Source organism: Oncorhynchus tshawytscha, linkage group LG02 (genome assembly GCF_018296145.1).
Source record: "Oncorhynchus tshawytscha isolate Ot180627B linkage group LG02, Otsh_v2.0, whole genome shotgun sequence".
Taxonomy (NCBI): domain Eukaryota; kingdom Metazoa; phylum Chordata; class Actinopteri; order Salmoniformes; family Salmonidae; genus Oncorhynchus; species Oncorhynchus tshawytscha.
This window is the reverse complement of record NC_056430.1, coordinates 56,730,286-56,756,761: the sequence shown is the minus strand read 5'-3', so window position 1 is coordinate 56,756,761 and position 26,476 is coordinate 56,730,286. Positions and strand designations below refer to the sequence as shown.

General features: G+C 42.6%; 1 protein-coding gene across 2 annotated transcripts in view; it reads right to left on the bottom strand.

Moving 5' to 3' along the window:
* The window catches only part of ripor3 (RIPOR family member 3), a 60,425-nt gene extending 35,192 nt beyond the window's left edge, over window positions 1-25,233 (bottom strand). Inside the window, exons 1-2 of one of the 2 annotated variants that reach the window (XM_024444654.2) lie at window positions 24,903-25,233; window positions 7,937-8,056 (exon numbers count right to left, since the gene is read on the bottom strand). In XM_024444654.2, the coding sequence (XP_024300422.1) occupies window positions 7,937-8,034 (98 nt within the window). In that variant the 5' untranslated portion in view covers window positions 8,035-8,056; window positions 24,903-25,233. The remainder of the gene's footprint in view (window positions 1-7,936; window positions 8,057-24,902) is intronic. The other variant, XM_024444662.2, reaches the window with a different exon arrangement.
* Window positions 25,234-26,476: the final 1,243 nt, after the last annotated feature.

Here is a 26,476-nt window from a genome sequence, read left to right as displayed (position 1 = left end):
GAATGAGGAGGCCCTTCAGGGAGCATTCCAGAATGCTCTCACTGAGACCATCAAGGACGAGTTGGTGTCCAGGAATAAGCCTGATGGACTCGCTGAACTCATCTTTCTCGCCATCCGAATCGACAACCATCTCCATGAGCGTCTGAGAGAGAGGGCAGTTAAGGTTGCATGCTTCCTTGCCTTGTTCTCCTTCCCCGACTGCCTCCCTCCCCAAGTCTCTTCCAGAACCTGAACCCATGCAGCTCAACCGGGCCTGTCTCTCTCCAGAGGAGAGGCACCGGCGAATCAGCACCGACGAATCAGGAGCTGCCTATACTGTGACCAGGTTGGTCACTTTGTTTCCACTTGTTCCCTGCGTCCAGCAAAAGAGGTGGCTCGGCAATAGTGGGGGATATACTGTTGAGCCAAATTGCCTGCCCATCTCTCCCCAGACCCCTGCTTGACGGCGTCCTCATGCAGTAGAGCCAGGCTTTTCCTCTGCCAGCTCTCATCGACTGGGGCACCGACGAGAGTTTTCTGGACCGTGGTGTCGTTACTCAGTTGGGCCTGGACACTGTTCCACTCGATCCACCCCTCGATGTCAACGCTCTCAATGGACAGCTGTCTGGGAGAGTCTGGGACAGTGTCTGGTAGAGGACCGTCCCTGTCATTCTGCATCTCTCTGGAAACCACCAGGAAAGGATCAGTTTCCACATAATCGACTGCCCTCACTCTCCCCTGGTTCTTGGCCATCCATGGTTAAAGCTGCACAACCCTCAGATCGACTGGACAGACGGAATTGTATGATTGTATGCTGTAGTGTTAAGATTTCCCTCCACTGGAACAAAGGGGCCTAGCTCCAACCACGAAAAACAATCCCAGACCATTATTCGTCCTCCTCCAAACTTTACAGTTGGTATTATGCATTCCGGCGGGTACCATTCTCCTAACATCCGCCAAACCCAGATTTGTCCGTCAGACAGATGGTGAAGCGTGATTCATCACTCCAGAGTACACGTTTCGACTGTTCTAGAGTCCAGAGCTTTACACCACTCCAGCTGACACTTGGCATTGATCTTAGGCTTGTGTGTGGCTGCTCGGCCATTGAAACCCCTTTCATGAAGCTCCCAATGAACAGTTCTTGTGCTGACGTTGCTCCCAGGGGCAGTTTCGAACTCGGTTGTGAGTGTTGCAACCGGGGACAACCAAGGACGATTTTTATGATCTATGCGCTTCAGCGGTCCCGTTCTGTGATCTTGTGTGGCTTACCACTTTGCGGCTGAGCCATTGTTGCTCTTCGACGTTTCCACTTCCCAATAACAGCACTTACAGTTGACCGGGGCAGCTCTAGCAGGGCAGAAATTTGAAGAACTGACTTGTTGGAAAGGTGGAATACTATGACAGTGCCAGTTGCGGTCAGTAGTTACGGTCAGTAGTTGTGGTCAATAGTTGTGGTAAGTAATTGTGTTGTTGTGTGGTTGTGTTGAAGGTTCTTTGGTCCCTACAGTATGGACCTGGTCAGTAGTTGTGGTCAGTAGTTGTGTGCTTGTGGTCAGTATTTTTGTGGTTGTGGTCAGTAGTTGAGGTCATAACTTATATGGTTCAGTGGTTTTGTGGTTATTAGTTGTGTGGTTGTGGTCAGTAGTTTTGGTTCAGTAGTTGTGTGGTTGTGGTCAGTAGCTGTGGTCAGTAGTGGTCAGTCATTGTGGTCAGTTGTTTTGTGGTTGTGGTCTGTAGTTGTGTTCAGTAGTTTTGGTGAGTAGTTTTGTGGTAGTGGTCAGTAGCTATGGTCAGTAGTTATGGTTAGTAGTGGTCAGTCATTGCGGTCCCAGGTTTTGTAGTTGTGTTCAGTAGTTGTGGTCAGTAGGTGTGATCAGTAGTTTTGTGGTTTTGGTCAGTAGTTGTGGTTCAGTAGTTGTGTGGTTGTGGTCACTAACTGTGGTCATTAGTTGTGTGGTTGTGGTCATTAGTTGTGTGGTTCAGTAGTTGTGTGGTCAGTAATAGTGTTCAGTAGTTGTGTGGTTGTGGTCAGTAGTTGAGATCAGTAGTTGTGGTCAGTAATATTGTTCAGTAGTTGTGTGGTTGTGGTCAGTAGTTGGGGTCAGTAGTTGTGGTCAGTAGTGGTTAGTAGTTTTGGTAAGTAGGTGTGTGGTCAGAAGTTGTGTGGTTGTGGTGAGTAGCTAGTTGTGGTCATTAGTGGTCAGTAGTTTTGTGGTTGTGGTCTGGTTCAGTAGTTTGGGTCAGAGGTGTATGGTTGTGGTCAGTAGCTGTGGTCAGTGTCTACAGTTGTTGTGTGTGAAAACTGAAAGAAGTGCGATGAGAAGTGATCAGGTGAAATATGAAGCGAGTGAACGGAGACAGCTTCACTCCATCCAATCAGAGCAGCAGGATCAATGTACATCCCGCTCTTCTCTTTACCGACAGTGGAAATCTTTCTCACACTCTTCATTGGTCTGTGTGGTCATATACCCTGTATGTCACCATGAAAGCTTTATAATGTGAATATATGTTCCATTGACAAATTTGAATAGCAGAGAAGTTTGCTTTTTTCTAACTTGTTAATTAAGAAAGTGGTAAAAATGTCAGTTGTTTTAAAAAGATACATAAAATGTTGTTGATGCAGTTACTTAAACAGCTGTAACGTTGCATCAGTACCAGATAATGCTGTTCCAATTTCAGATTTGAATAGCAGGGAAGAGGACCAAGATGTCGTATGGTGCATTCGAAAAGTATTCAGACCCCTTGACTTTTTCCACATTTGTTACGTTACAGCCTTACTCTAAAATTGATTAAATAAAACAAAATCCTCATCAATCTACACACAATACACCACAATGAAAAAGTGAAAGCAGGTTTTTAGAAATTTTGCCAAAAAACAAAAAACGAACTGAAATACCTTATATACATAAGTATTCAGACCCTTTGCTATGAGACTCGAGATTGAGCTCAGGTGCATCCTGTTTCCATTTATCATCCTTGAAATGTCCACCTGTGGTAAATTAAAATGATTGGATATGATTTGGAAAGGCACACACCTGTATAAGGTCCCTCAGTGCAGGTCAGAGTAAAAACCAAGCCATTGGGTCGAAGGAATTCTCTGTAGAGCTCAGAGACAGCACAGTGGCCTACATAATTCTTAAATGGAAGACGTTTGGAACCACCAAGACTCTTCTTAGAGCTGGCCGCCGGGAGAAGGGCCTTGGTCAGGGAGGTGACCAAGAACCTGATGGTCACTCTGACAGAGCTCCAGAGTTCTTCTTTGGAGATGGGAGAATCTTCCAGAGTACAACCATCTCTGCATCACTCCACCAATCAGGCCTTTATGGTAGAGTGGCCAGACGAAAGCCAATCCTCAGTAAAGGGCACATGACAGCCAACTTGGAGTTTGCCAAAAGGCACTTACAGACTCTCAGACCGTGAGAACCAAGATTCTCTGGTCTGATGAAACCAAGATTGAACTTGTTGGCCTGAATGCCAAGCGTTACATCTGGAGGAAGAACCGGGCACCATCCCTACGGTGAAGAATGGGGGTGGCAGCATCATGCTGTGGGGATGCTTTTCAGCGGGAGGGACTGAGAGACTAGTCAGGATCGAGGGAAAGACGAATGGAGCAAGTACAGAAAAATCCTTGATGAAAACCTGCCCCAGAGCGCTCAGGACCTCAGAGTGGGGCGAAGGTCTACCGGACAACAACCCTAAGCACACAGCCAAGACAACGCAGGAGTGGAATCGGGACAAGTCTCTGAATGTCCTTGAGTGGCCCAGCCAGAGCCCGGACTTGAACCTGATCGAACATCTCTGGAGAGACCTGAAAATAGCTGTGCAGCGACGCTCCCCATCCAGCTTGACAGAGCTTGAGAAGTGGTGCGTGCATATGTATTCACCCCCTTTGCTATGAAGCCCCTAAATAAGATCTGGCACCACCAATTACCTTCAGAAGTCACATAATTAGTCAAATAAAGTCCACCTGTGTGCAATTTAAGTGCCACATTATCTGTCACATGATCTCAGTATACATGTATAAACACCTGTTCTGAAAAGCCCCAGAGTCTGCAACACCACTAAGCAAGAGGCACCACCAAGCAAGCGACACCATGAAGACCAAGGAGCTCGCCAAACAAGTCAGGGACAAAGTTGTGGAGAAGTACAGATCAGGGTTGGGTTATAAAAAAATATCCAAAACTTTGAACATCCCACGGAGCACCAGTAAATCCATTGTTAAAAAGAGACTGGAGTATCTGTCCATAGGACCACTTTGAGCTGTAGACTTCACAGATCTGGGCTTTATGGAAGAGTGGCCAGAAAGAGCCATTGCTTAAAGAAGTAAATAAGAAAACACATTTGCTGTTTACCAAAAGGCATGTGGGAGACTCCCCAAACATATGGAAGGTACTCTGGTCAGATGAGACTAAAATGGATTTTTATGGCCATCAAGGAAAACGCTATTTCTGGCACATACACAACACCTCTCATCACCCTGAGAACAACATCCCCACAGTGAAGCATGGTGGTGGCAGCACCATGCTGTGAGGATGTTTTTCATCCGCAGGGACTGTGAAACTGGTCAGAATTGAGGGAATGATGGATGGCGCTAAATACAGGGAAATTCTTGAGGGAAAACTTTTTCAGTCTTCCAGAGATTTGAGACTGGGACGGAGGTTCACCTTCCAGCAGGACAATGACCCTAAGCATACTGCTAAAGCAACACTCGAGTGGTTTAAGGGGAAACATTTAAATGTATTGGAATGGCCTAGTCAAAGCCCAGACCTCAATCCAATTCTCAATCGAATCTGTGGTATGTCTTAAAGATTTACTGTACACCAGCAGAACCCATCGAACTTGAAGGAGCTGGAGCAGTTTTGCCTTGAATAATGGGCAAAAATCCCAGTGGCTAGATGTGCCAAGCTTATAGAGACATGCCCCAAGAGACTTTCATCTGTAATTGCTGCAAAGGGTGGCTCTACAAAGTATAGACTTTTTTTTTTTTTTTGGGGGGATGAATAGTTACACATGCTCAAGTTTTCTTGTCTTATTTCTTGTTTGTTTCACAAAAAAAAATATTTTGCATCTTCAAAGTGGTAGGCTTGTTGTATAAATCAAATGATACAAACCTAAAATAAATCTATTTAAATTCCAGGTTGTAAGGCATTAAAATAGGAAAAATGCCAAGGGGGTGAATACTTTCACAGGCCACTGTATGTCACCATGAAAGCTTTATAATAACAATGTATGAGGACCACCACCAAGTGCTGTTCATGCTTAGCACAATAAACTTTGTGACTTTCATAAATTGTTTATCATAACGCACTACGCATTATTACAGGTGACAGGTTCTGTACACATCATTGCCTTCTGTATCAGAAAGTAGGCCTGGCCCTCTTTGAAGTCTCGTAGATTGATGCATTGCACTCTTTTTGTTTGTAAAGCCCTCTGGACTTGCATAAACTTCTGCTGGACCTTACTTCATTGTAACAGACGTACGAGCTGCCAGACTCGATCTCAAGGATGGCTAACTCTGAAGAGCCCTTCGATATCCGCTGAGTTAGGTTAATCTGATTTTCGTTTTTTTGCAATTGGAAGCGTTGGTGTCTCTGGGGCTATTCAGATGGCTGAATGAGGGCCTTTATACTGAAGAAGGTATTTGTTTATATGATTGTGTTTTGCATTTTGTGTATTTCTATACGTATATTGATGTGTATTGAGTGTATTGATGTGTATGTTTGATTCAGGGCTCATCTGTAAAAGAGAACTTGGTCTCAGCATGACTCCCTGTCGAAATAAAGGTTAAATAAATCAAATAAATAGCCTGAGTTTTCCTCTGTCCCCCTCTGCTTTGAGGCAGGAAATGCATTCCAGTGTGTTGCTCCTGGGTTCTTGAGATGACATCACGTCCCCCTTTGCTAACCCATCAGAATTCCAGGAGCGTTTTAGTGCAAAACAAAGTGTGACAGTTGGTAGAGCATGGTGCTTTCAATGCCAGGATGGGAGGTCTGATTCCTACTGGGGCCACCAACACAATAATGTATGCATTCACTACTGTAAGTCACTTGAGCGTGCCAGATCCAGTATTTCAGAAACAGCCGCTCTCCTGGGCTTTTCACTCATGACAGTGTCTAGGATTTTACCAAGAATGGTGCGACAAACAAGAAACATCCCGTCAGCGGCAGTCCTGTGGGCAAAAACAGCTCGTTCATGAGAGAGGTCGAAGGAGAATGGCAAAAGGCATGCAAGCTAAAAGGCGGGCGACCGATAGACAAATAACGGTGCAGTACAACAGTAGTGTACAGAACGTCATCTCAGAACGCACAACTCGTCGATCCTTATTATGGATGGGCTATTGTAGCAGGTGATCACCCTCCACTCATATCAAATAAAACAAGAAGAAGTGTATCCAGTGGGCATTTGCTCACCAACACTGGACAATTGAGGTGTTGAAATGAAACATGACACCAAGTTCAGTTTACTTGAGGGGTCTGCGCAATCCCCAGACCTCTTTGGGATGAGATGGAACAGGTTGCTGTCCCATGAGCTATGTTTGTATTAGTGTTCAGTAAATAGGACACTAAAATAGTTGAAAATCCCCCCTCTCCAACTGGCAGCTGTGTCTTACACTCATGATATGATATACACAGTGCACAGCAAACTAAGGGCTTTGGGTTGGAATTAATAGTCATTAAGGGTGTGTTCGTACATTCAATCTTGATTGCCAGAGTGTGCTCAGAGTGAGCTCTGGGCGTTCAAAAATTCAGAGCGTTGTCAGATTGTCCATTTGTAAATTCAGAGCGTTTCGCTCCCGGAGTGTTCAGAGCGCACACTGGACACTCTGGCCGAAGAGTAGGGTTGATCCGAACGTACTGACCATAACAGCAGTCAAGCACCCAAGCTAACTGGCTAACGTTGGCTAGCTTGCTAGGTACTTCCAGACACAAGAGAACACCTCACTCTGACCATTTTATTCGCCCTAGCAGAGCTGGTTAGGCTGTTTTCATGTTATCCAGAGCGCTGGTGACTGTAACTGTTCTGCTGGCACATTTGAATTACCTTTTTCTGACACCGGCCATATACATTTGTAAACTCATCAGTTAATCTGTGTTCTGGCACACTCAAACGAGAGTGCTCTGAAATCAAAGTAGAAAGCCAGAGCAAATTTACATGCACCCTATGACTGAATTTTCTTCTGCTGGCTCACCTCTTGAGTTCTACTTGTCTCACTATTCATTATTGATATTCGTTATTGATAACGTACTGTAAGTAAGTCAAGCGTAAATTAAGCAGTGGAGGGATTCAGTCATAAGGTTCTTTATTTTATTTAACCTTTATTTGCCTGTTGATTGTTTAACTGTTGTTGATTGTTGTCCTTGTGACTGAGTTGCTTAATGAAGTGTTTATATCTGTCTATCTAGAATACAAGGTGGTTGATTGGCAGCCAAGACTGAGGTTGTGGGAGGAGGCTGACTGTCTCTTGTACTACATAGTGATTGACTATCTCTAACACTGGTCAAGTGAAGTGATTGGCTCTCTTGCAGAGCAATATTTGTGCCTGAGGCAATCCGGGAAGCACTCTTTTCACGCCACTTCGATACCGAAATGACCTTTTCGTTACAGGTTAGATTAAGGTTAGGAAAAGGGTTAGGGTTAGGGAAAATGCTTTCCTAACCTGCTACGAAAATCACTTTTTAATGAAAAGTGTGTGTCCCTGTCAGCAAAGACATCAATACACACTAATAAAGAGTGAATGTGTGGGGGTTGATAGGGTGCTTATAAGTACATGTAGTTTAGACTGCAGGGAACAAGCTCCTGTTGAGCTGGTCAGGATGATCCTGGTTCCATAGCCATGGGTCTGTCTGATAGTTCAGTTGATTGGACCATAGTGTGTGACCATGTTATACATTATATATATCATATGGTACATGATAGTTGTTTATCGCCTTAGTGGTCGACTAAGGATGTCACTCACCGGCGGCGTCCACTCACGGGGCTGAACCTCGTGAAGGAGCAGCTCCTCTGGACCACGCACCCATCCGCGGGACTCTCAAACCGCAGCTTCACCGACATTGTTCACTGCCTGCCTGCCTGCCTGACACACACACACACACACACACACACACACACACACACACACACACACACACACACACACACACAATGTTGATTTAGTTACTGTACATTCAGCCTACAGTGAACAGACTGAGGGCATTAATCACTCAGGTTATTTTACAATTCCAGGTTTTCTAGGATCCCTCTAAAATGTAAACAAAGTTTAATTGTTTTGTTTCACAGTAAACATTGCTACATTGATAATGAAATCAAACCCCCATACTCACAGCACCAGAATACTTTCTCTCTCTCTTTTATCTCAAGGACACTAACCTTAAATGGTTTTGGCCAGAAAAGCTGGTTATTTGTATTGATAAACAATCCAGATAAACAGGATAGGAAGGATATTTTCTACCACAACATAAAAAGAGTATCACTCCTTCATCCCCTCATCTATCCTCCCCCCTCACACACACTCTTGTAAAGCCAGAAAGACACATCATCAATACTTTCCTCCCTTTCCTCTGTCCCATCCCTCACTCCAAACTAGGAGCGCAGTGACATTCTGTGTGGTGAAGGACGTCTTACGTTTTGTTTTGGACTGTCAGTGTTAATAAGTTAACTTGAGTTAACTTTTTGTCATTTTAGTGCAAAACAATGGTTTTATCGCAATTAATCGCATTGTCTGAAAGCATTCAAAACACACTGAAAACATCTAGAATACATAATCTATACAGTTAAAACAACAAGGTGATGTCAAAACAAGTTGACATTGAGGTTAAAAGAAAGTGTATCAATTTACCTGATTTTGCTAAATCAAGACGTCAATATTCTTCTAAGGCTTTTTGTATAATACTTCTTAAATTACAGATCAATTTCAGCAAATTCAGAAAAAGCAATTGATTTATCACAGTAAATTGGGCTATTAACTGACAACCTTTAAAAAATAATTTGACAGCCCTAGTTTTGTACTGTCTCCCCTCACATGTCTCAGTTTGTTGTCATCCACTTCATTTGTACATTCTTTAGTGTCAGATGGCTTTTTACTCTCTTCCATAGCCTGCCAGCATCACACACACACACACACACACACACACACACACACACACACACACACACACACACACACACACACACACACACACACACACACACACACACACACACACACACACACACACACACACACACACACTCCAGCCTTGTCTCTGTGTAAAGTTAGGCTCAGATCTAGGCGAGGGCCATGGAGAGATACTGAGATTGAGAACCCAGAACTTCTCATCCTCCCTCGGGTTGTAACTCATGCAATTTCCTGCCGGAGATAGAAATTTGCACAGAACTAAGCAATAGTTTGGACAGTTAAAACATTTTGCTGTTAGTCACTAATAAAGGCAACTTAGTGAAACCAGACATAAAATATCAACACTTTAAACAACATTATACAACTACTAAAATATATTGTAATTAATTTAGACTTTGAAGAAGTAAACATGTAAACATTTCTTGTTCCCTGTCTCCAGTGTGGGTGAGAGCCTTGTACATGTTTATATCTACAACTAAAAAGGATTTGCTTGAGAGGCCATAATGACCAATGCAGCCATTTGTATATCAACATCAAATAATTTCTGGATAACAATTAAGTACCTTACTTGGATTGTTTTCAATTAAAATGGGCATAATGAAACCAAAATAGCTTCTTAGCATAGAGCAATTTCACAAGCAAGAATTTTGCTAGGCCTGTCTGGGCGTGGTCTGAGTGGGGAGGGTAAAACTGAAAACTAGCTGTTATTGGCAGAAAAGTTAGGATCTCTCGTTCTTATTGGTCTATTAATTACCGCCTGGTAATGTCAGAAGGCAGGCCAAAACTCCATCCCACCAAAACAGGCAGACATTTCAGGCGGTCTTTTAAACAGCTCTTACACTAAAAGGGCATTATCATTTTCATAGTATTATTCCAACCTCATAGTGTGGAAATATATAGAAAATCATGTTAAAGGGCCTTCAATGTTTCTACTCAATGACGCAATGCAGGGTTATCCAGTTTAAGATAGTCCTTTCTGTTTAGCTACATAATACTTTATGAATGGAGGTAGCACAAGATCAAAGAGACTCCAGTCAAGGCAAAGAGGCAAATCAGCCTATTAGAATACTTTATGTCAGTTTGTGTCTAATGTGTCACTGGACATACTCTAGCACATCTCTGCTGCAGTACTGATTCATTGTAATTGTGAAAGAGTCTAAGGGAAGCAATGGTCAGAGTAACCAAGGGAAGTAATGGTCAGGGCACCGCGAGTGGCGCAGCGGTTTAAGGCATTGCATCGCAGTGCTTGAGGTGTCACTACAGACCCAGGTTTGATCCCAGGCTGTGTCACAGCTGGCCGTGACCAGGAGACCCATGAGGCGGGCGCATCCTTGGCCGGCCAGGATGTCCTTGTCCCATCGTGCTCTAGCAACTGCTTGTGGTGGGTCGGGCACCTGCAAGCTGACTTCAGTCGCCAGGCTGGCTGGCTTCCGGGTTAAGCGAGTAGTGCGGCTTGGCAGGGTTGTATTTTGGAGGCTGCATGGCTCTCGACCTTCGCCTCTCCTGTGTCCGTACGGGAGTTGCAGCGATGGGACAATAGTGTAACTACCAATAATAATACATTTCAAAAATGGTCTAATATGCGGAACAACCATGCCAAGAGGTGAAATAAAAGTGTAGGCTAGGATAGAGATCAAGACAGAGACTGACAAGAGGCAAATATTACGTTCACACACTCTCCGAGAAAGACCTTTGGATCTCCTGAGGTAACTTCAGCGTCTGTGTACGTTTGAATCCTTCAGCTTTCAGTGTCAGATCTGCACAACCACCAGAGAAAAAATGTACACAACAGGGGAGGGACTCAGCGAGATTAACTTTGAAAAAAAAAACATTTTTGGCTCATCTGAAAACGGTTACATTCTCCCTGTGAGAGATTTGTCCCCAACAGTGGCAAAATAAACAGGGATGATTTGAGTGGGAAGGAGTTGACTTTATGAGAGCCATCATCGCACATGTTCCAACACACGGCTTTAATAAACACATCTCCTCTGCTCTCTGAGAGTGTATGGCTCAGATGGTGTTCAGGGCAGCGTGTACCATTTCCATAATAATATTAGCGCTGGTATATTTGTAGGAAGTGAAAAAGGATTAAGATTCAGCAACTTCATGGCCGATGAAGTTACTGAAAGTCTTTTAATCTTGACACCGGTGTTCACTTTGACTCGGATAGCCGTGTCTCTCCACATGACAACGCTGCAGTTACCAAGCCCGGGCCAACTGAAATATTAGCACAAAGAAAGGATCCAGTAAGAAAAATGTCCTTGTGGAAACTCAAGAGACAATCTGGAGACTCACAACTCACAGTTCTTGTTTGCTTGTTTCTTTGCAATTTTCCATGCAGTGGCCCAGATTCACTAGAATTATTCTCATATTTGACACAAAGTCGAAACATTATGTCAAGGCAGTGTTGAAACCTGTATTTCATGAGTCCACTTAGTCGGTGTTGACTTTTACAAACCTGTGTTTTTATTTCGTAGCCTGAATACCTCCCCTCACGACACAAAAAGGTGACATAGTCTAGCAATTTAGTCCACATTCTAAAGTCATGTTCAAAATTATTGGCACCCTTGATAAAGATGAGCAAAAAAAGACAGCATAAAATAAATGCTACAAATACTGAGCTATATTGTACAACCTTATATATATTATTTTATACTAATACAATTACTCAGCGAAAGAGATTTTGTTTAACAAGTCATTCGATTAAAAAAAAATGATTGGCACCCCTGTTCTTCAATTCCTTTCAATACCTCACATTGTGAGCATAAAGGCACTGAGTCTTTTTCTAAAATGTTTCCAAAGATTGGAGAACACATTGGGAAGGATATAAGACCATTCCTCCATACAGAATCTTTCGTGATCCTTGATATCCTTCGCTCTGCACTTATGGCCTGCCATCTTCACTTCAAACCGCAGGTTTTCAATGGGCTTCAAGTCCGGAGATTGCGATGGCCATTGCAAAATGTTGGTTTTGTGGCCAATGAATTATTTCTTTCAAACCAGGTTTTTTGGTTGTGTACACAGTTTAGCAGATGTTATGCTGTAGTAGGTGCAGCGAAATGCTTACGTCTTAACAATGCAGTAAAATGTCAAACAAGAACGCAAATAATTCAAATGTTATTATATATATATTTTTTTTACTAGAAATCAAGAATGTTTGGACGAATCCAATTAACAACCCAAATAGCACTGTAACAGTAATCAAAATGTAATCTATACGTATATACACCAGACAAATGTACACAAGATATACTAAGAATTATATGTACAGTAGTAAATATATTAGAATGAGCTATGTCAAGAATCTAGTATATGTCAAAAATCTTTGTAGATTTTAATGTGTGCTTGGGGTTATTGTCTTGCTAGATATCCACTTGCTGGCAAGTTTCAGCCTCCTGGCCGAGACAACCAGGTTTTTGGCGGAAATGTCCTGGTACTGGATAAAGTTGATGATGTCATTGACCTTAACAAGGGCCCCACGACCAGTGGAAGCACCCTCCTTTTAGGTCTGTTATTTGAACTCAATCAGCATGATAAAGTGATCTTCAGCCTTGTCCTCGTCAACACTCACGCGTGTTAACGCGAGAATTACTGACATGATGTCAGCTGGTCCTTTTGTGGCAGGGCTGAAATGCAGTGGAAATGTTTTTTGGGGGGATTCAGTTTATTTGCATGGCAAAGAGGGACTTTGCAATTCATTGCAATTCATCTGATCACTCTTCATAACATGCTGGAGTATATACAAATTGCCATTATACAAACTGAGGCAGCAGACTGTGAAAATGCATATTTGTGTCATTCTCAAAACTTTTGACCATGACTGTATATATAAAAAACATTCTTAAAAAGTTGACATCACTATAGAAAGAATTGGCATTGTGTAAACCTTTTTAGTTTTCTTTGACTGATTGAGGATGTTGTCTATTGTAATGATGAGCATTCTTTTCAGTTAGCCAGATCTTTTGGCTCTGTTCACCTAAAAGAGCCGTTCATTTTTCTGCCAAACAGCTCTACGTTGAGTGGTGTGTGGACCAGAATGAGGATCTCTCCTCACTACCTAATGAATGGTTATTTTACAGATGCGATCCGGTTCCTGACATTAACCAAAAAGAGTAGTTCATTCGCAAACGACCCTTTCTCGTTGTTACTAAGTCACTGTTTTGGGAAGTGATGTTTCTCCTCTCTTCTCTGCATGTTGAACATAGCTGTTCACTCAGGGGACTGTTAGTCATCAATGCACTTTAACTCCAGCATAACCGTTCCCCAAGAGCCAGTCAGCTTCCTTTGGCTCTGAGCCACAGATGACGGGGCCTCGCAATGCATAATCTGATAATCATAATAGTATGTCTGTTTCTTTGCTCTCCTCGCAAAAAAAAAACGAACAACGAGCCTCTCCTAAGGAGGCATTTGTAAAGTATAAACACCCTGGAACATTTGGACCTATATGGAAATAAAGCGCAATTAAGTCCATGGTGCAACGTATGTTTAAGTAGTGAGTGAGTGAGTGAGTAGGTGAGTAAGTGAGTGAGTAAGTGAGTGAGTGAGTGAGTGAGAGAGAGTGTAAGAGAGAGCGAGATACATGTTTTCACTGACACTGAAAAGCTGTTTCACAGAGATGGAGGAATGGGGAGGTGAAGGGGTAGGGGCTACAGAGGGAAAACCAGAATCCCCAGAAAGCAGCATTTATTGAGCAGGGTGGAGGGGGGGAGCGCACAAAATGTTCCACCTTTTTGTTTTGAGTTTTACTGACTGGACAAGAGGTAAGGAGACTATAAGCGTTTCTCCATATGCTGTGTTTGAGTAAAGAGACGTGAATTGTTGTTTCCTAGGAGATAACATCCTGCAATTGTGTATGTAATTCATCCTCCAACCACAAGGGAGAGGAAAGCAACGGAGCGCATCGTTCATTTCTATCAGTGTATGGGTATGTATGCATGTGCATTCACTTAGACTTAGAGAGTAAGGCTAAAAGAGACACAATATCAAAAACAATCAGAACTCTACCTCAACTTTGCTTCATCCAAATGTACAGAACCAGTCATAAGTTTGGACACACCTACTCATTCAAGGGTTTTCCTTTATTTTTCCTACTTTCTATATTGTAGAATAATAGTGAAGACATCAAAACTATGAAATAACACATATGGAATCATGTAGTAACCAAAAAAAGTGTTAAACAAATCAAAATATATTTTATATTTAAGATTTTTCAAAGTAGCCACCCTTTGCCTTAATGACAGCTTTGCACATTCTTGGCATTCTCTCAACCAGCTTCATGAGGTAGTCACCTGGAATGGATTTCAATTAACATGTGCTCCTTGTTAATGAAAAGTTAATTAGTGGATTTTTTCAACAGCTCAAGTAAGCAAAGAGAAACGACAGTCCATCATTACTTTAAGACATGAATATCAAATTTCAAGAACTTTGAAAGTTCCTTCAAGTGCAGTCGCAAAAACCATCAAGAGCTATGATAAAACTGGCTCTCAATGAGGTCTGCCACAGGAAAGGAAGACCCAGAGTAAACTCTGCTGCAGAGGATAAATTCATTAGAGTTAACTGCACCTCAGATTGTAGCCAAAATAAATGCTTCACAGAGTTCAAGTAACAGACACATCTCAACATCAACTGTTTAATGGAGACTGTGTGAATCAGGCCTTCATTGCTGCAAAGAAACCACTACTAAAGGACACCAATAATAAGAAGAGACTTGCTTGGGCCAAAAAACACAAGCAATGGACATTAGACTGGTGGAAATCTGTCCTTTGGTCTGATGAGTCCAAATTTGAGATTTTTGGTTCCAACCGCCGTGTCTTTGTGAGACGCAGAGTAGGTGAATGAATGATCTACGCATGTGTGGTTCCCACCGTGAAGCATGGAGGAGGAGGTGCGATGGTGTGGGGGTGCTTTGCTGGTGACACTGTTGTGATTTATTTAGAATTCAAGGCACACTTAACCAGCAAGGCTACCACAGCATTCTGCAATGATTTGCCATCCCATCTGGCGTTGCACTTAATGGGACTATCATTTGTTTTTCAACAGGACAATGACCCAAAACACACCTCTAGGCTGTGTAAGGGTTATTTAACCAATAAGGAGAGTGATGTAGTGCTGCATCAGATGACCTGGCCTCCACAATCACCCGACCTCAACCCAATTGAGATGGTTTGGGATGAGTTGGACCGCAGCGTGAAGGAAAAGCAGCCAACAAGTGCTCAGCATATGTGGGAACTCCTTCAAGACTGTTGGAAAAGCATTCCTCATGAAGCTGGTTGAGAGAATGACAATAGTGTGCAAAGCTGTCATCAAGGCAAAGGGTGGCTACTTTGAAGAATCTCAAATATAAAATACATTTTGATTTGTTTAACACTTTTTTGGTTACTACATTATTCCATGTGTTATTTCATAGTTTTCTTGTCTTCATTATTATTCTACAATATAGAAAATAGGAAAAATAAAGAAAAACCCCTGAATGAGTAGGTGTGTCCAAACTTTTGACTGGTGCTGTACATGCAAACATACTGTATGAATACTCCTCGCATCCCACCCAAGAGAGAGGGAAAAAGAGACACGCCCCAAATCAGTTCCTTGTGTTTCCAGCTTCACATGTGCTTGTGTACATTGGAGAAGGGGGCCTATGTTTACATGTGAGAGGTATGACGTATGCTGGGCTCTCATAAGGGGGCTACTCAAACGTCCAGAGCCAGCCCCACCCAGAGATTGTGTAAATCACTCACAGGTCAGCAGTAATTGTTAAGAAACAGCCTCCCCAATGGGCAGAAAGGTCCACAATAGGGCCCAGAGGAGGGGACCCTGACACAAACACACACAGACAGACCTAGGCTATACACTTCCCCCAATATACCTACACAATACTCACATACACTACATGACCAAAAGTATGTGGACACCTGCTCGTTGAACATCTCATTCCAAAATCATGGGCATCTTTACTGTTATAACAGGCTACACTCTCCAGGGAAGGCTTTCCACTAGATGTTGGAACATTGCTACTGGGACTTGCTTCCATTCAGCCACAAGAGCATTAGTGAGGTCGGGCACTGATGTTGGGCAATTAGGCCTGGCTCGCAGTTGACATTCCAATTCATCCCAAAGGTGTTCGATGGGGTAGAGGTCAGGGCTCAAGTTCTGGTCAGTGCAGGTCAGTCAAGTTCTTCCACACCAATCTCGCAGGTAGCGTTCTTCTGTATGAACCTCACTTTGTGCACGGGGTATTGTCATGCTGAAACAGGAAAGGGCCTTCCCCAAACTATTGACACAAATTTGGAAGCATAGAATCATCTAGAATGTCATTGTATGCTGTAAAGTTAAGATTTCCCTTCACTGGAACTAAGGGGCCCAGTCCCAACCATGAAAATCAGCACAGGCCATTATTCCTCCTCCACCAAACATTATAATTGGCACTATGCATTCAGGCAGGTAGCGTTCTCTTGGCATCCGCCAAAACCAGATTTGTCCGTCGAACTGTCAGATGGTGAAGCGTGATTCATCCCTTCAGTGAACACCTTTCCGCTACTCCAGAGTTAAATGGCGGCAAGCTTTACACCCTTCCAGCCAACGCTTGGCATTGCGCATGGTGATCTTAGGCTGACATTGCTTCCAGAGGCAGTTTGGAACTCTGTAGTGTTGCAACAAAGGACAGACGCTTCAGCACTCGGCGGTCCCATTCTGTGAGCTTGTGTGGCCTACCACTTCGCTGCTGAGCTGTTGTTCTTCCTAGACGTTTCCACTTCACAATAACAGCACTTACAGTTGAACAGGTCAGCTCTAGCAGGGCAGAAATTTGATGAACTGACTTGTTGTAAAGGTGGCATCCTATGATGGTGCCACGTTGAAAGTCACTGAGCTCTTCAGTAAAGGCCATTCTACTGCCAATGTTTGTCTATGGAGATTGCATGGCTGTTTGCTCGATTGAATACACCTGTCAGAATCGGGTGTGCCTGAAATAGCCAAATGCACTAATTTGAAGGGATGTCCACATACTCTTGTTTATATAGTGTATGTATACCCCCACACTCAGACATTCAAAGAAATAACAAACACATAAATAAGCACACACACACACAACCTGGACCACAGGCTAACCACTGGAACCCTCACCAGAGAGACCCTCTTGTAAAGAAAAGGCCCATAACGTGAATACCCATTAAACCTTGATACTAATTCTGTAACCCGAAACGATGAGATGCTTTAGCGCCATACAAGCCAGCACAAACTTGCTTTAAACACATCGTTCACATGCAGGGAACGTTTACATTTTTGTTGTTGTTGAGATATTCGGGTATATAATGGTTAGTCAAAATGTTTTCTCCAGATGCTGCATGCCTCTCTCCATGCTTGCTCTCTGTTCCCTTTCGGTGATGAGCTTGGCCCCTGCATGATTTATCATGGCATCTTAATCATTCCCTTATTGTTGTCATATCTTCATCATGGCATAATTAACAGCATTATTTATTTGCTGAAAGTGAATCAAATGTAAATCAAATGACATTTCTGCCTCTAAAGTTCAAGTCAAACCCTGTTTTGTAGTGCCAAATGTGAGAAATTATATCTGAACGATTGTTGCCCTTTCCCCATATTAGTATTGTGCTCATCAGTTATAACCTTTCTCTTGACAATAGGAAGGCCATGCATATCTATCTTCCAGGTAATGTCCCAAATGGCACTCTATTCCCTATAGAGTGCACTACTTTTGACCAGGGCCAATAGAGTACATTGTGTATAGGGAATAGGGTGTAACTTCAGACATTCAAATCAAATCAAACTTTATTTGTGCGCTGAATACAACAAGTGTAGACTTTACCATGAAATGCTTACTTACAAGCCCTTAACCAACAGCGCAGTTCAAGAAGAGCTAAGAAAACATTTACCAAGTAGACTAAAATAAAAAGTAACAATAAAAAGTAACACAATAAGAATAACAATAATGAGGCTATATAGAGGGGGCACTTGTACCGAGTCAGTGTGCGGGGGTACAGGTTAGTTGAGGTCATTTGTACATGTAGGTAGGGGTGAAGTGACTATACATAGATAATTAACAGCGAGTAGCAGCAGTGTACAAAATGGAGGGGGTGTCAATGTAAATTGTCCGGTGGCGATTTTATTAATTGTTCAGCAGTTTTATGGCTTGGGGGTAGAAGCTGTTGAGGAGCCTTTCAGTTCTAGACTTAGTTCTAGAGTTCCAGCACCGCTTGCCGTGCAGTAGCAGAGAAAACAGTCTATAACTTGGGTGACTGGAGTCTCTGACAATTTTATGGGCTTTCCTCTGACACCGCCTATTGTATAGGTCCTGGATGGCAGGAAGCTTGGCCCCAGTGATGTACTGGGCCATACGCACTACCTTCTGTAGCTCCTTATGGTCAGATGCCGAGCAGTTGCCTTGCCAGGCGGTGATGCAACCGGTCAGGATGCTCTCGATGGTGCAGCTGTAGAACTTTTGAGGATCTGGGGACCCATACCAAATCTTTTCAATCTCCTGAGGGGGAAAAGGTTTTGTCGTGCCCTCTTCACGACTGTCTTGGTAGTAAACGCAGTTCTGATGTCCAGAAGTTATTTTCGGTCATAAGATACGGTAGCAGCAACATTATGTACACAATAAGTTAAAAAAATAAGTTACACAAAATAAAACAAAAATAACAAAATACCACAATTGGTTGGGAGAATGTAAAACGCCAGCCATGTTCTTCGGCGCCATCTTGATTCAAAGCTGTTACGAAAAATAAAATAAAATAGGAAAGACTCCACTTCCTGACTTACATAAAGGACGGTTCTTGGGGTATTCATGTAGGTTTATACTGTGGGAGCATCAAAGGATATCCCACACCTCTCCAAGACCTGTATATGTGTATGTATACTGTATGTGTACTTCGATGGGGTGGGTTCAAAGCAGAAGTATACTTTTGGTTGGACCTTAAGTGCAGTTGACCAATGCATGTATCTTAATCTAAATGTGTGTCGTCGGTCTAGACAGACAATGACAATTATTTAAGGTGTGTGTGTGTGTGTGTGTGTGTGTGTGTGTGTGTGTGTGTGCTTGTGTGCACATGCGTGTGCAGAGTGAGGAGGGAATACATTCTAATGTACTCCCCTGCTGACTCTGTGAATTGAAGGCAAACCTGGAAAAGATGTCAGATTCTGTTATGCGTTACTTGAATGCAGTGCTTGGCATAGGGAGGGAAAAGGAAGGACTATGTGTCTGGCTAATCGCTAGCCAGCAGGTAAAATTGCATAGAAACAGGTTGATAGTTTTCAATATTTTATATGAAAAAAGTTTTATGTGCATTTTGACTTTATGTGAATATAATGTCTTTCCCATGCAAAATTCTGCATCATTATGATCACCATATTGTTCAAAAACAACTGTTGTTTTCCCCCCAAAAACATGCTAATAAAATGTGATGAGCAGGGCCAGTTCCAAGCCTAAGCAACGTAAGTGGTCGCTAGGGGGCCCCCAATCCGAGTCACCCCCCACCCCCAAATCCAAAAATATTATTATTTATTTTTTGATTTGGAGGTGGAGGGGTGACTCGGGGGGTGACTCAGTCGGGGTCTCAACTTACTATTGAGAGTATAAGAATAGTAGAAAATACCAGGTACAATTTCAAAATTTGGTAGTGCATTAGCAGTTTTTCTCATTATGTCAGTCACTCATTAGCCATGTCAGCTAACAATTTTGAGAGTGGAGGTTAGTCTAGCCAGCTATTTTATTTAACCTTTATTTTACTTGTCAAGTCAGTAAAGAACAAATTCTTATTTTCAATGACAGCCTAGGAACAGTGGGTTAACTGCCTGTTCAGGGGCAGAATGACAGATTTGTACCTTGTCAGCTCGGGGATTTGAACTTGCAACCTTCCGGTTGCTAGTCCAACGCTCTAACCACTCGGCTACTCGGCACAAAGGGCACGTGCCCAGGGGCCCTGACCTCCAGGGTGCCCCCATTGATTTTGTTAATCATTCTCACTCAGATATCATATTAACATGGCATACTGTAAGTCATTACAAAATGTGTAGAATTGCAGTAAATTAGCTGTAGAACTGAAGAAATTATCTGAAAATGATCTGTTATTGCCAGAGAGGTTTGGAACTGTCTTTATTTTTGGTCTATTAACTACTTTACTGCATGGTGATGTCACCTTGGAAGGCCAACACACCATCCCACCAAAACAGCCTGAAATTTCAGGCAGCTCTTACCAATAGCTCTTACACCAGAAGGGCATTATCATCATGTTCACAATTTCACAGTATTATTACAAACTCATAGTGCGGAAATATATATGAAATAAGGAAAATATTTTTGACTGCACTGGGCCTTTAAAACTGGTGATGAGGAGACTGGTTAAACAGTCAATGTTTCAGGGAAACAAACAAATGTTTTTAACAATTCCCTTTAGAAGCAAAGAGGGTCACATGCACACGATTTCCACAGTGTCAACAAAAATAAAGGCTGGGTTTTTTGGTTTAAACCCGAGCCCAAACTCTCTCCCCTTTGGTATTTGTAGAGAGCCACTTTGAAAGCCTGAGAGATGACAGGGCAGACAGAGACATATCCACGAGGAGTTCAATCAAGGCTTCTTTCAAGTTGATATTTTTGTTCTGTTTTGTTTTAATGGATCCCAGAGCTACTGGTGCCCTGCATCCTGTTTGTGTGGAATGCCAGATGGGCTGTATTAGTTCTGCATCCCAAATGGCACCCTATTCCCTATGGACCCTGCTCAAAAGTAGTGCATTACATGTTCATAGCGAATAGCATAACAAGCTTCCCCCATGTCTCCCCATGACTAGACTCCTGGGATCATGGCTCCTGTACAGTGGCCCTGAAGAGACATTCACGACTTACACTGGACCTTGTTTACTTTAGGCTGTAATGGATACAATAAAGGGCACAGAGGACAGTACAAACTGTCCAGTAAGTGTTCTTTTTTAAAATGTCTCTCTCTCTCTCTATATATCTCATATATATATATATATATATGTATGTACATACATACATTCATACATACACACACACCTCAGTTGGAGGCAATGGGATGTTGGCTCTCGTTTGAAATGCAAAACACTCACAGGCCTGCATCCCATTCCCATCCTTCCTCTATTACTTCTCTCCTCATTCTTATTTTCGAAACGACTTATGTTCCAGGCAGAGGCAAAATCCCATTGCGGGAAGAAAAATAAGAATTCACAGGGGAAGAATCAGTATTACATGCTCTGGTACACCAGTGGGAAGTATAGCCATTGAAGTCACTGCAAAAAGTTTGCCCCCACAACAACTAACGTTCAGCAGAACTCCTAGCTCAATAACTTCATGATGAAGTCTTGTTTCCTATCAGCACTGTACCTTTTTAGCGGCATATGCCAATGCCTCCATACATTACTAATGTAAATGGTCATCTGGAAAAGTAAAACCGGATATGTGACTCCAGAGGATGGGAGTGCATAGAATGTTCCTATGTGTGCCATGGCATAGTTCCACAAATACCTTCCTGTAGTAGATGCCATTGTTCTCCAAAGCCACAGAAAGTGACACCCTTTTTCTCCAAAGCCACAGAAAGTGGCACAATCCTATTAATTGTCATAGATGAACAGCTACTGCCGACCTGTTTTGGTCAATCTTATTCCATATCTTTATCGGGTATGGACAGGCTAACTCTATCATAATGTCTAGTTAATCATTGCAACTCAGTAGGTCTACTGTTACAAGAGAGCCTTCTGAGGATGTTTCCATAAAACATTTTCCGTACACATTTTTTCCTCTCAGTGTAATCAATGTTTTGGGTGTTAGGCACCATTCTGGGTATTATTTCGAAGCCAGGGAGGGATGTGTGTGTGTGTGTCCCAAATGAACCCTATTCCCTATGTAGTGCACTACAAGCTAGGAGGCTTCATCCCTGGGGGTTGAGGAGGGAACATGGGGCACACAGAGGCCATGTGTCGGTCTTAAAAATAAATAGTTTGCAAACTTTTGCTAACGCTAGCTAACACATTCCATTTGTTTTCTGTTAGCCAAACATTCTATACTAACTGTACTAATCAATCTTCACATGCCGTTCTTATATGGCCTATTATCTAATATATAATTCATTTGAAAGCTTTATTTTTCTCAGTAAAACGATACAGTTCTTATATGATCATTTACAATTTTTCCCATTTACTTTCTATGGTTTTGGACAGTCATTTGTTGTTGTTTCCTTTCCTTTCCGGAAGGCTAATTTGTTTACTTAAGATATTCGATTTTGGGGGGATTGAAATGAAGATCTTGGAATATGGCTAGCTGCCATGGAGTTTATTATGTGCATGACGGAGTTGACATAAATCCACCTTATTTGGACAGTCCGGATAGTCCATCTGTAGATGCTCTACAGATGGTCATTACTATCAACAAACCAAGGTTATTATAGTAAACTAAAATTGAAACTAAAACAAAAGCTAATCATGAAATTACTATTTCGTAAACTGAAATAGAATAACTAATAAACCCGTTTGAAAAACTAAAACAATACTGAAATTATTATCTTTGACTCCAAAAGGAACTATAAATAAAATAAAACCATCATGAATTATGTTCGGTTAAAAAATAAATTGCCTACATTTTGGGTAAAAATCGAATGGGGGTTTTAAGCTATTTTTTCGTATGTGGTTTTCAAGCTTCTGAATCTTACCGCCCCATTGAGAGGACGTTGCCACGCGCAGCACCGCAGATATTGGTTACGTTCCCCTGCTCAGACGTCGCATGCGTCAACCAGCAGTGGACTGCGCAGTATATTGATAAAATTCATCTTGTCCGAGAGAGATTCACATGGTTATCAAAGCATCACGTAGGCTAAGCCTATACGAAAACAGAGCCCTTATTTGAAGTGTTTCTAAAAATCCCCTATGGGAAAAATGAATGGTGGAAAAACAATAAGATCCATTTCTCTGTCTGTTCTCTGGATGTTCTTGTCCCATCATGCACTGGCAACTCATTTGACGGGCCGGGCGCAGTGTTTACCTGACAACACATTGGGGCAGGTGGCTTCCGGGTTAAGTGGGCATTGTGTCAAGAAGCAGTGCGGCTTGGCTGGGTTGTGATTCGGAGGACGCATGGCTCTAGACCATTGCCTCTCCCAAGTCTGTACCAATTGGGTAAAAAAATACAGGTGTGCAAAGCTCTTAGACTTACCCAGAAAGACTCACAGCTGTAATTGCTGCCATAGGCAGTTGAATATCTGATAAATTACATTATATTTTTTAAATGTTAGAATTTTTCCTCCACTTTGACAGAGTGTATTTTGTGTAGGTCATTGACAAACAAATGACAATTAACGCCATTTTAATCCCACTTTGTAAAAATTTCAAGGGGTGGTAATTCTTTCTAAAAGCACTGTACATGGTGTGATAGCTGATACTGTGGTCTATACAAATATACAACAAATGTTGTTAAATTGAAGAAAAAAGATGGGATTGTCCCGATTTACAAGAATAACTATCATCACAGAGACAGACCTACACTCTAAGAGAAAAAGGTTATTCCATGTTAATGGCTTGTCTAGGCAAGGTAATGGATCCTGAGAGCTGCTCAAACTGACGTCTTTATTTTTCACTTTGATTTAAAAACATTTACCTCTTCCACTGAATTCCATTGCCATACGGTATGGGGGAAAAAACAGTTCTCACAACTGGAACTGAAACATTAATTCCTGGCTTGGATTTTCTCTCCCTTTCAGAGTTTCATATTTCATATTTCTCAAGTGAGTAGTTTAATCTGGAATTCAGTTTCAGGTTCTCAAAAAATGGCATCAATGCGAGTTGCAGGGGGGTGGAGGAAGGGTGGGATGGGGATTGGTGGGTGGGATCGAGTGGACGAGGGTGGAGGGTTATGATGACAGTACACTACTAAGTGGGATAGCACCATTGAAAGCATGTCCTGGGTCTAAGGCATTGTTCAGTCATTTTTAAGAGGCATAGTTTAGCCATTTTTCACAATTTTGCCCTATTTATCTTTAAATTAAGGATTGCAGCAACCCTCCCTGTCACCCTGCTAATAAGCCTACATGGGACCTGTCCGACTCTTCCTTGGAGGCTGCTTTTGATTAGCGTGTGTCAAAGCTCTGTTAGCCCTCATTACTCACACCAAAGTGGGTATCACTTCAGAATAGACATCATCTGCTTTGCAATCTCTGGGAGAAACCCCAAGATAAAGTAGCCCAAAGAGAGCCCTAGTGTACAGTAAACAAAAACACCACGTCTACACAACCATGCAACGTTATACAGTATTTAACTCGAAGCTAGAGGTTCCCCCACCTGTGGAAAGCACAGCTTGAAAGCGTTCAGTCCCCTCAAGTTTTCCCATCAGATAGATTGGGGCTCACCATTTTCCGTGAGCACGTGCCAGAGTTTGAAAAATAAACACGGAGGCTGCAGACTTGTGAGAAGACATGAGGCTTACTTGTTTTGAAATATCGCCCTGCAGAAGTCAAACCTCTGCTCCAGCCTTGTTGTTTATGTTTGATCTGGCAAGCAACAGTCCAAGGGGTTCATGAGAAACTATGGCCGACATGCACTGTAAACAACTTTATCATCTGCATAGGCTCTCTGGGTAAATGCAAACATGTTTTTGGGCTAAAAGTCTAATTTTCATCCCTGGAAACAAAATTGTACGTATGACTGTCATCCTGATGAGCGATTGCCTTGAAATCTAAAAGGTAGACACTGAATGAACACAGCCAAAGCATGCAATACTTTTGACAGATCAAGAGGCAAAGTAAATAATGGAAGTACAGTATTAGCACTGAAAGCAAATGTTTGACCTTACCTGATAGAAAACACACTCCTATCCTAGGGTGAATGTGTATCCGACAGCCTCTTGAAGTGCCTCTGTGCTGCTCATCTCCAGAGCTATTGGTGTGTGTGTGTGTGTGTGTGTGTGTGTGTGTGTGTAGGCTGGGCAGCTGCCTGCTGACTCCTGATTGCAGAGAGACGGCTAAGCTGAGAGGCTCCAGGAGGTAGAAGTGACACTGGATTCCGAGAAGCTGCTTGGAAGAGAGGCTCGACACATCGAATACTACTCGGCAAACTCTCTCTCCCTCTCTCTGCTCCCACTCTCTCCTCTGCATCCTCTCTCTCTCCTGCTCCATGTCATTCCCCCTCTCACGTCCAAGTTAAGGGTCTCCACTCCACTCCTCCCATGCACTCTTTTCCCCAACCCCATATGCTTTGTCATTTCTCTCTCCTTCTCTTCCCCCCCGCCCATTGTTTTCAGTGTAATTTCTCTTCTTTTGTCTTGCTGGCCCAGAGTTACTTTAAAGCTGTAAATTAAAATGCCTCAGAGCCCTCTCCCCCTCCCCTTGGTCAGTTTCACGCTTGGCAGCTTGACTGAAACAGAAAACTTGGCAATCACACCGTCCATACAACTCTATTACACAGAGTTATTGCGACTCTACTACACAAAGGAATAACCCAAGAGGTGTCATGTGGGGAAACCAGCAACACTGAGAGATTGAATTAAATGAACCCACAATATCTGTCACAAAACGTCTCTAGAGGTCCCAAATATAACATTTTGAGAGAAGGGCGACATAGTAACTCTTTCTCCCTTTCCCCTTGAACACGTGCAAAAAGAGATAAGGAGTGCAAGAGACTTATTTAGCGGCTCCACTTCACTCCCCATGTCATGTGACAGAGTAGACGGAGCTGAAGCATCTGTGTGTGGAGAGAATCTTTCGGCACCTGTGATTGGCTCTTCAACATGTGTCCAAGAGCCACATAAAGCATCATTTTTATTTACTGTAACTCTCACCCGGTTCCATTGTGAAAAAGAATAGCTTTAACAAACAGAATCCTACTACTGGATCTGATCAATCTTTACGCTACGCTTAATATTTTACTTGCTGTATGTTTACAGACTATGCTACTGGTCTAATCACTCTGTTGATGGTTCATGCTGACATATCAGTGACATACACCAAATATTCACAGTTTAGACCATGGAACGTTTACACTTTCATGATCCACCTTTATCTGATTACAGCTGCACATATTTTAGCATTTAGATGTACTGTTTTGGAGTAACACAAACACTGCTCCCATCACAGCAAGAGACCATGCATTCAGCTGTACTGATATCTTGTTCTGCATGTAGCCAGTGATCTGTACTGTATATGACCTGTCTGTGCATATGGCTAATGTGACATAATAGCGCCCTCTGTTGTTGAATGTGTAACTCGCAAAATAAATGAGACTCATCTCTCCATTGAAGTGCAGATTATTCACCCCACTTACCCATGGGTCTACAGCATCACTTAGTTTCCATGGATGAGGCAAGATAGAAATTACTGCATGTCAATCGTACTAACACACCAGCCCACCCAGAAAACCCAGACAGGCCAA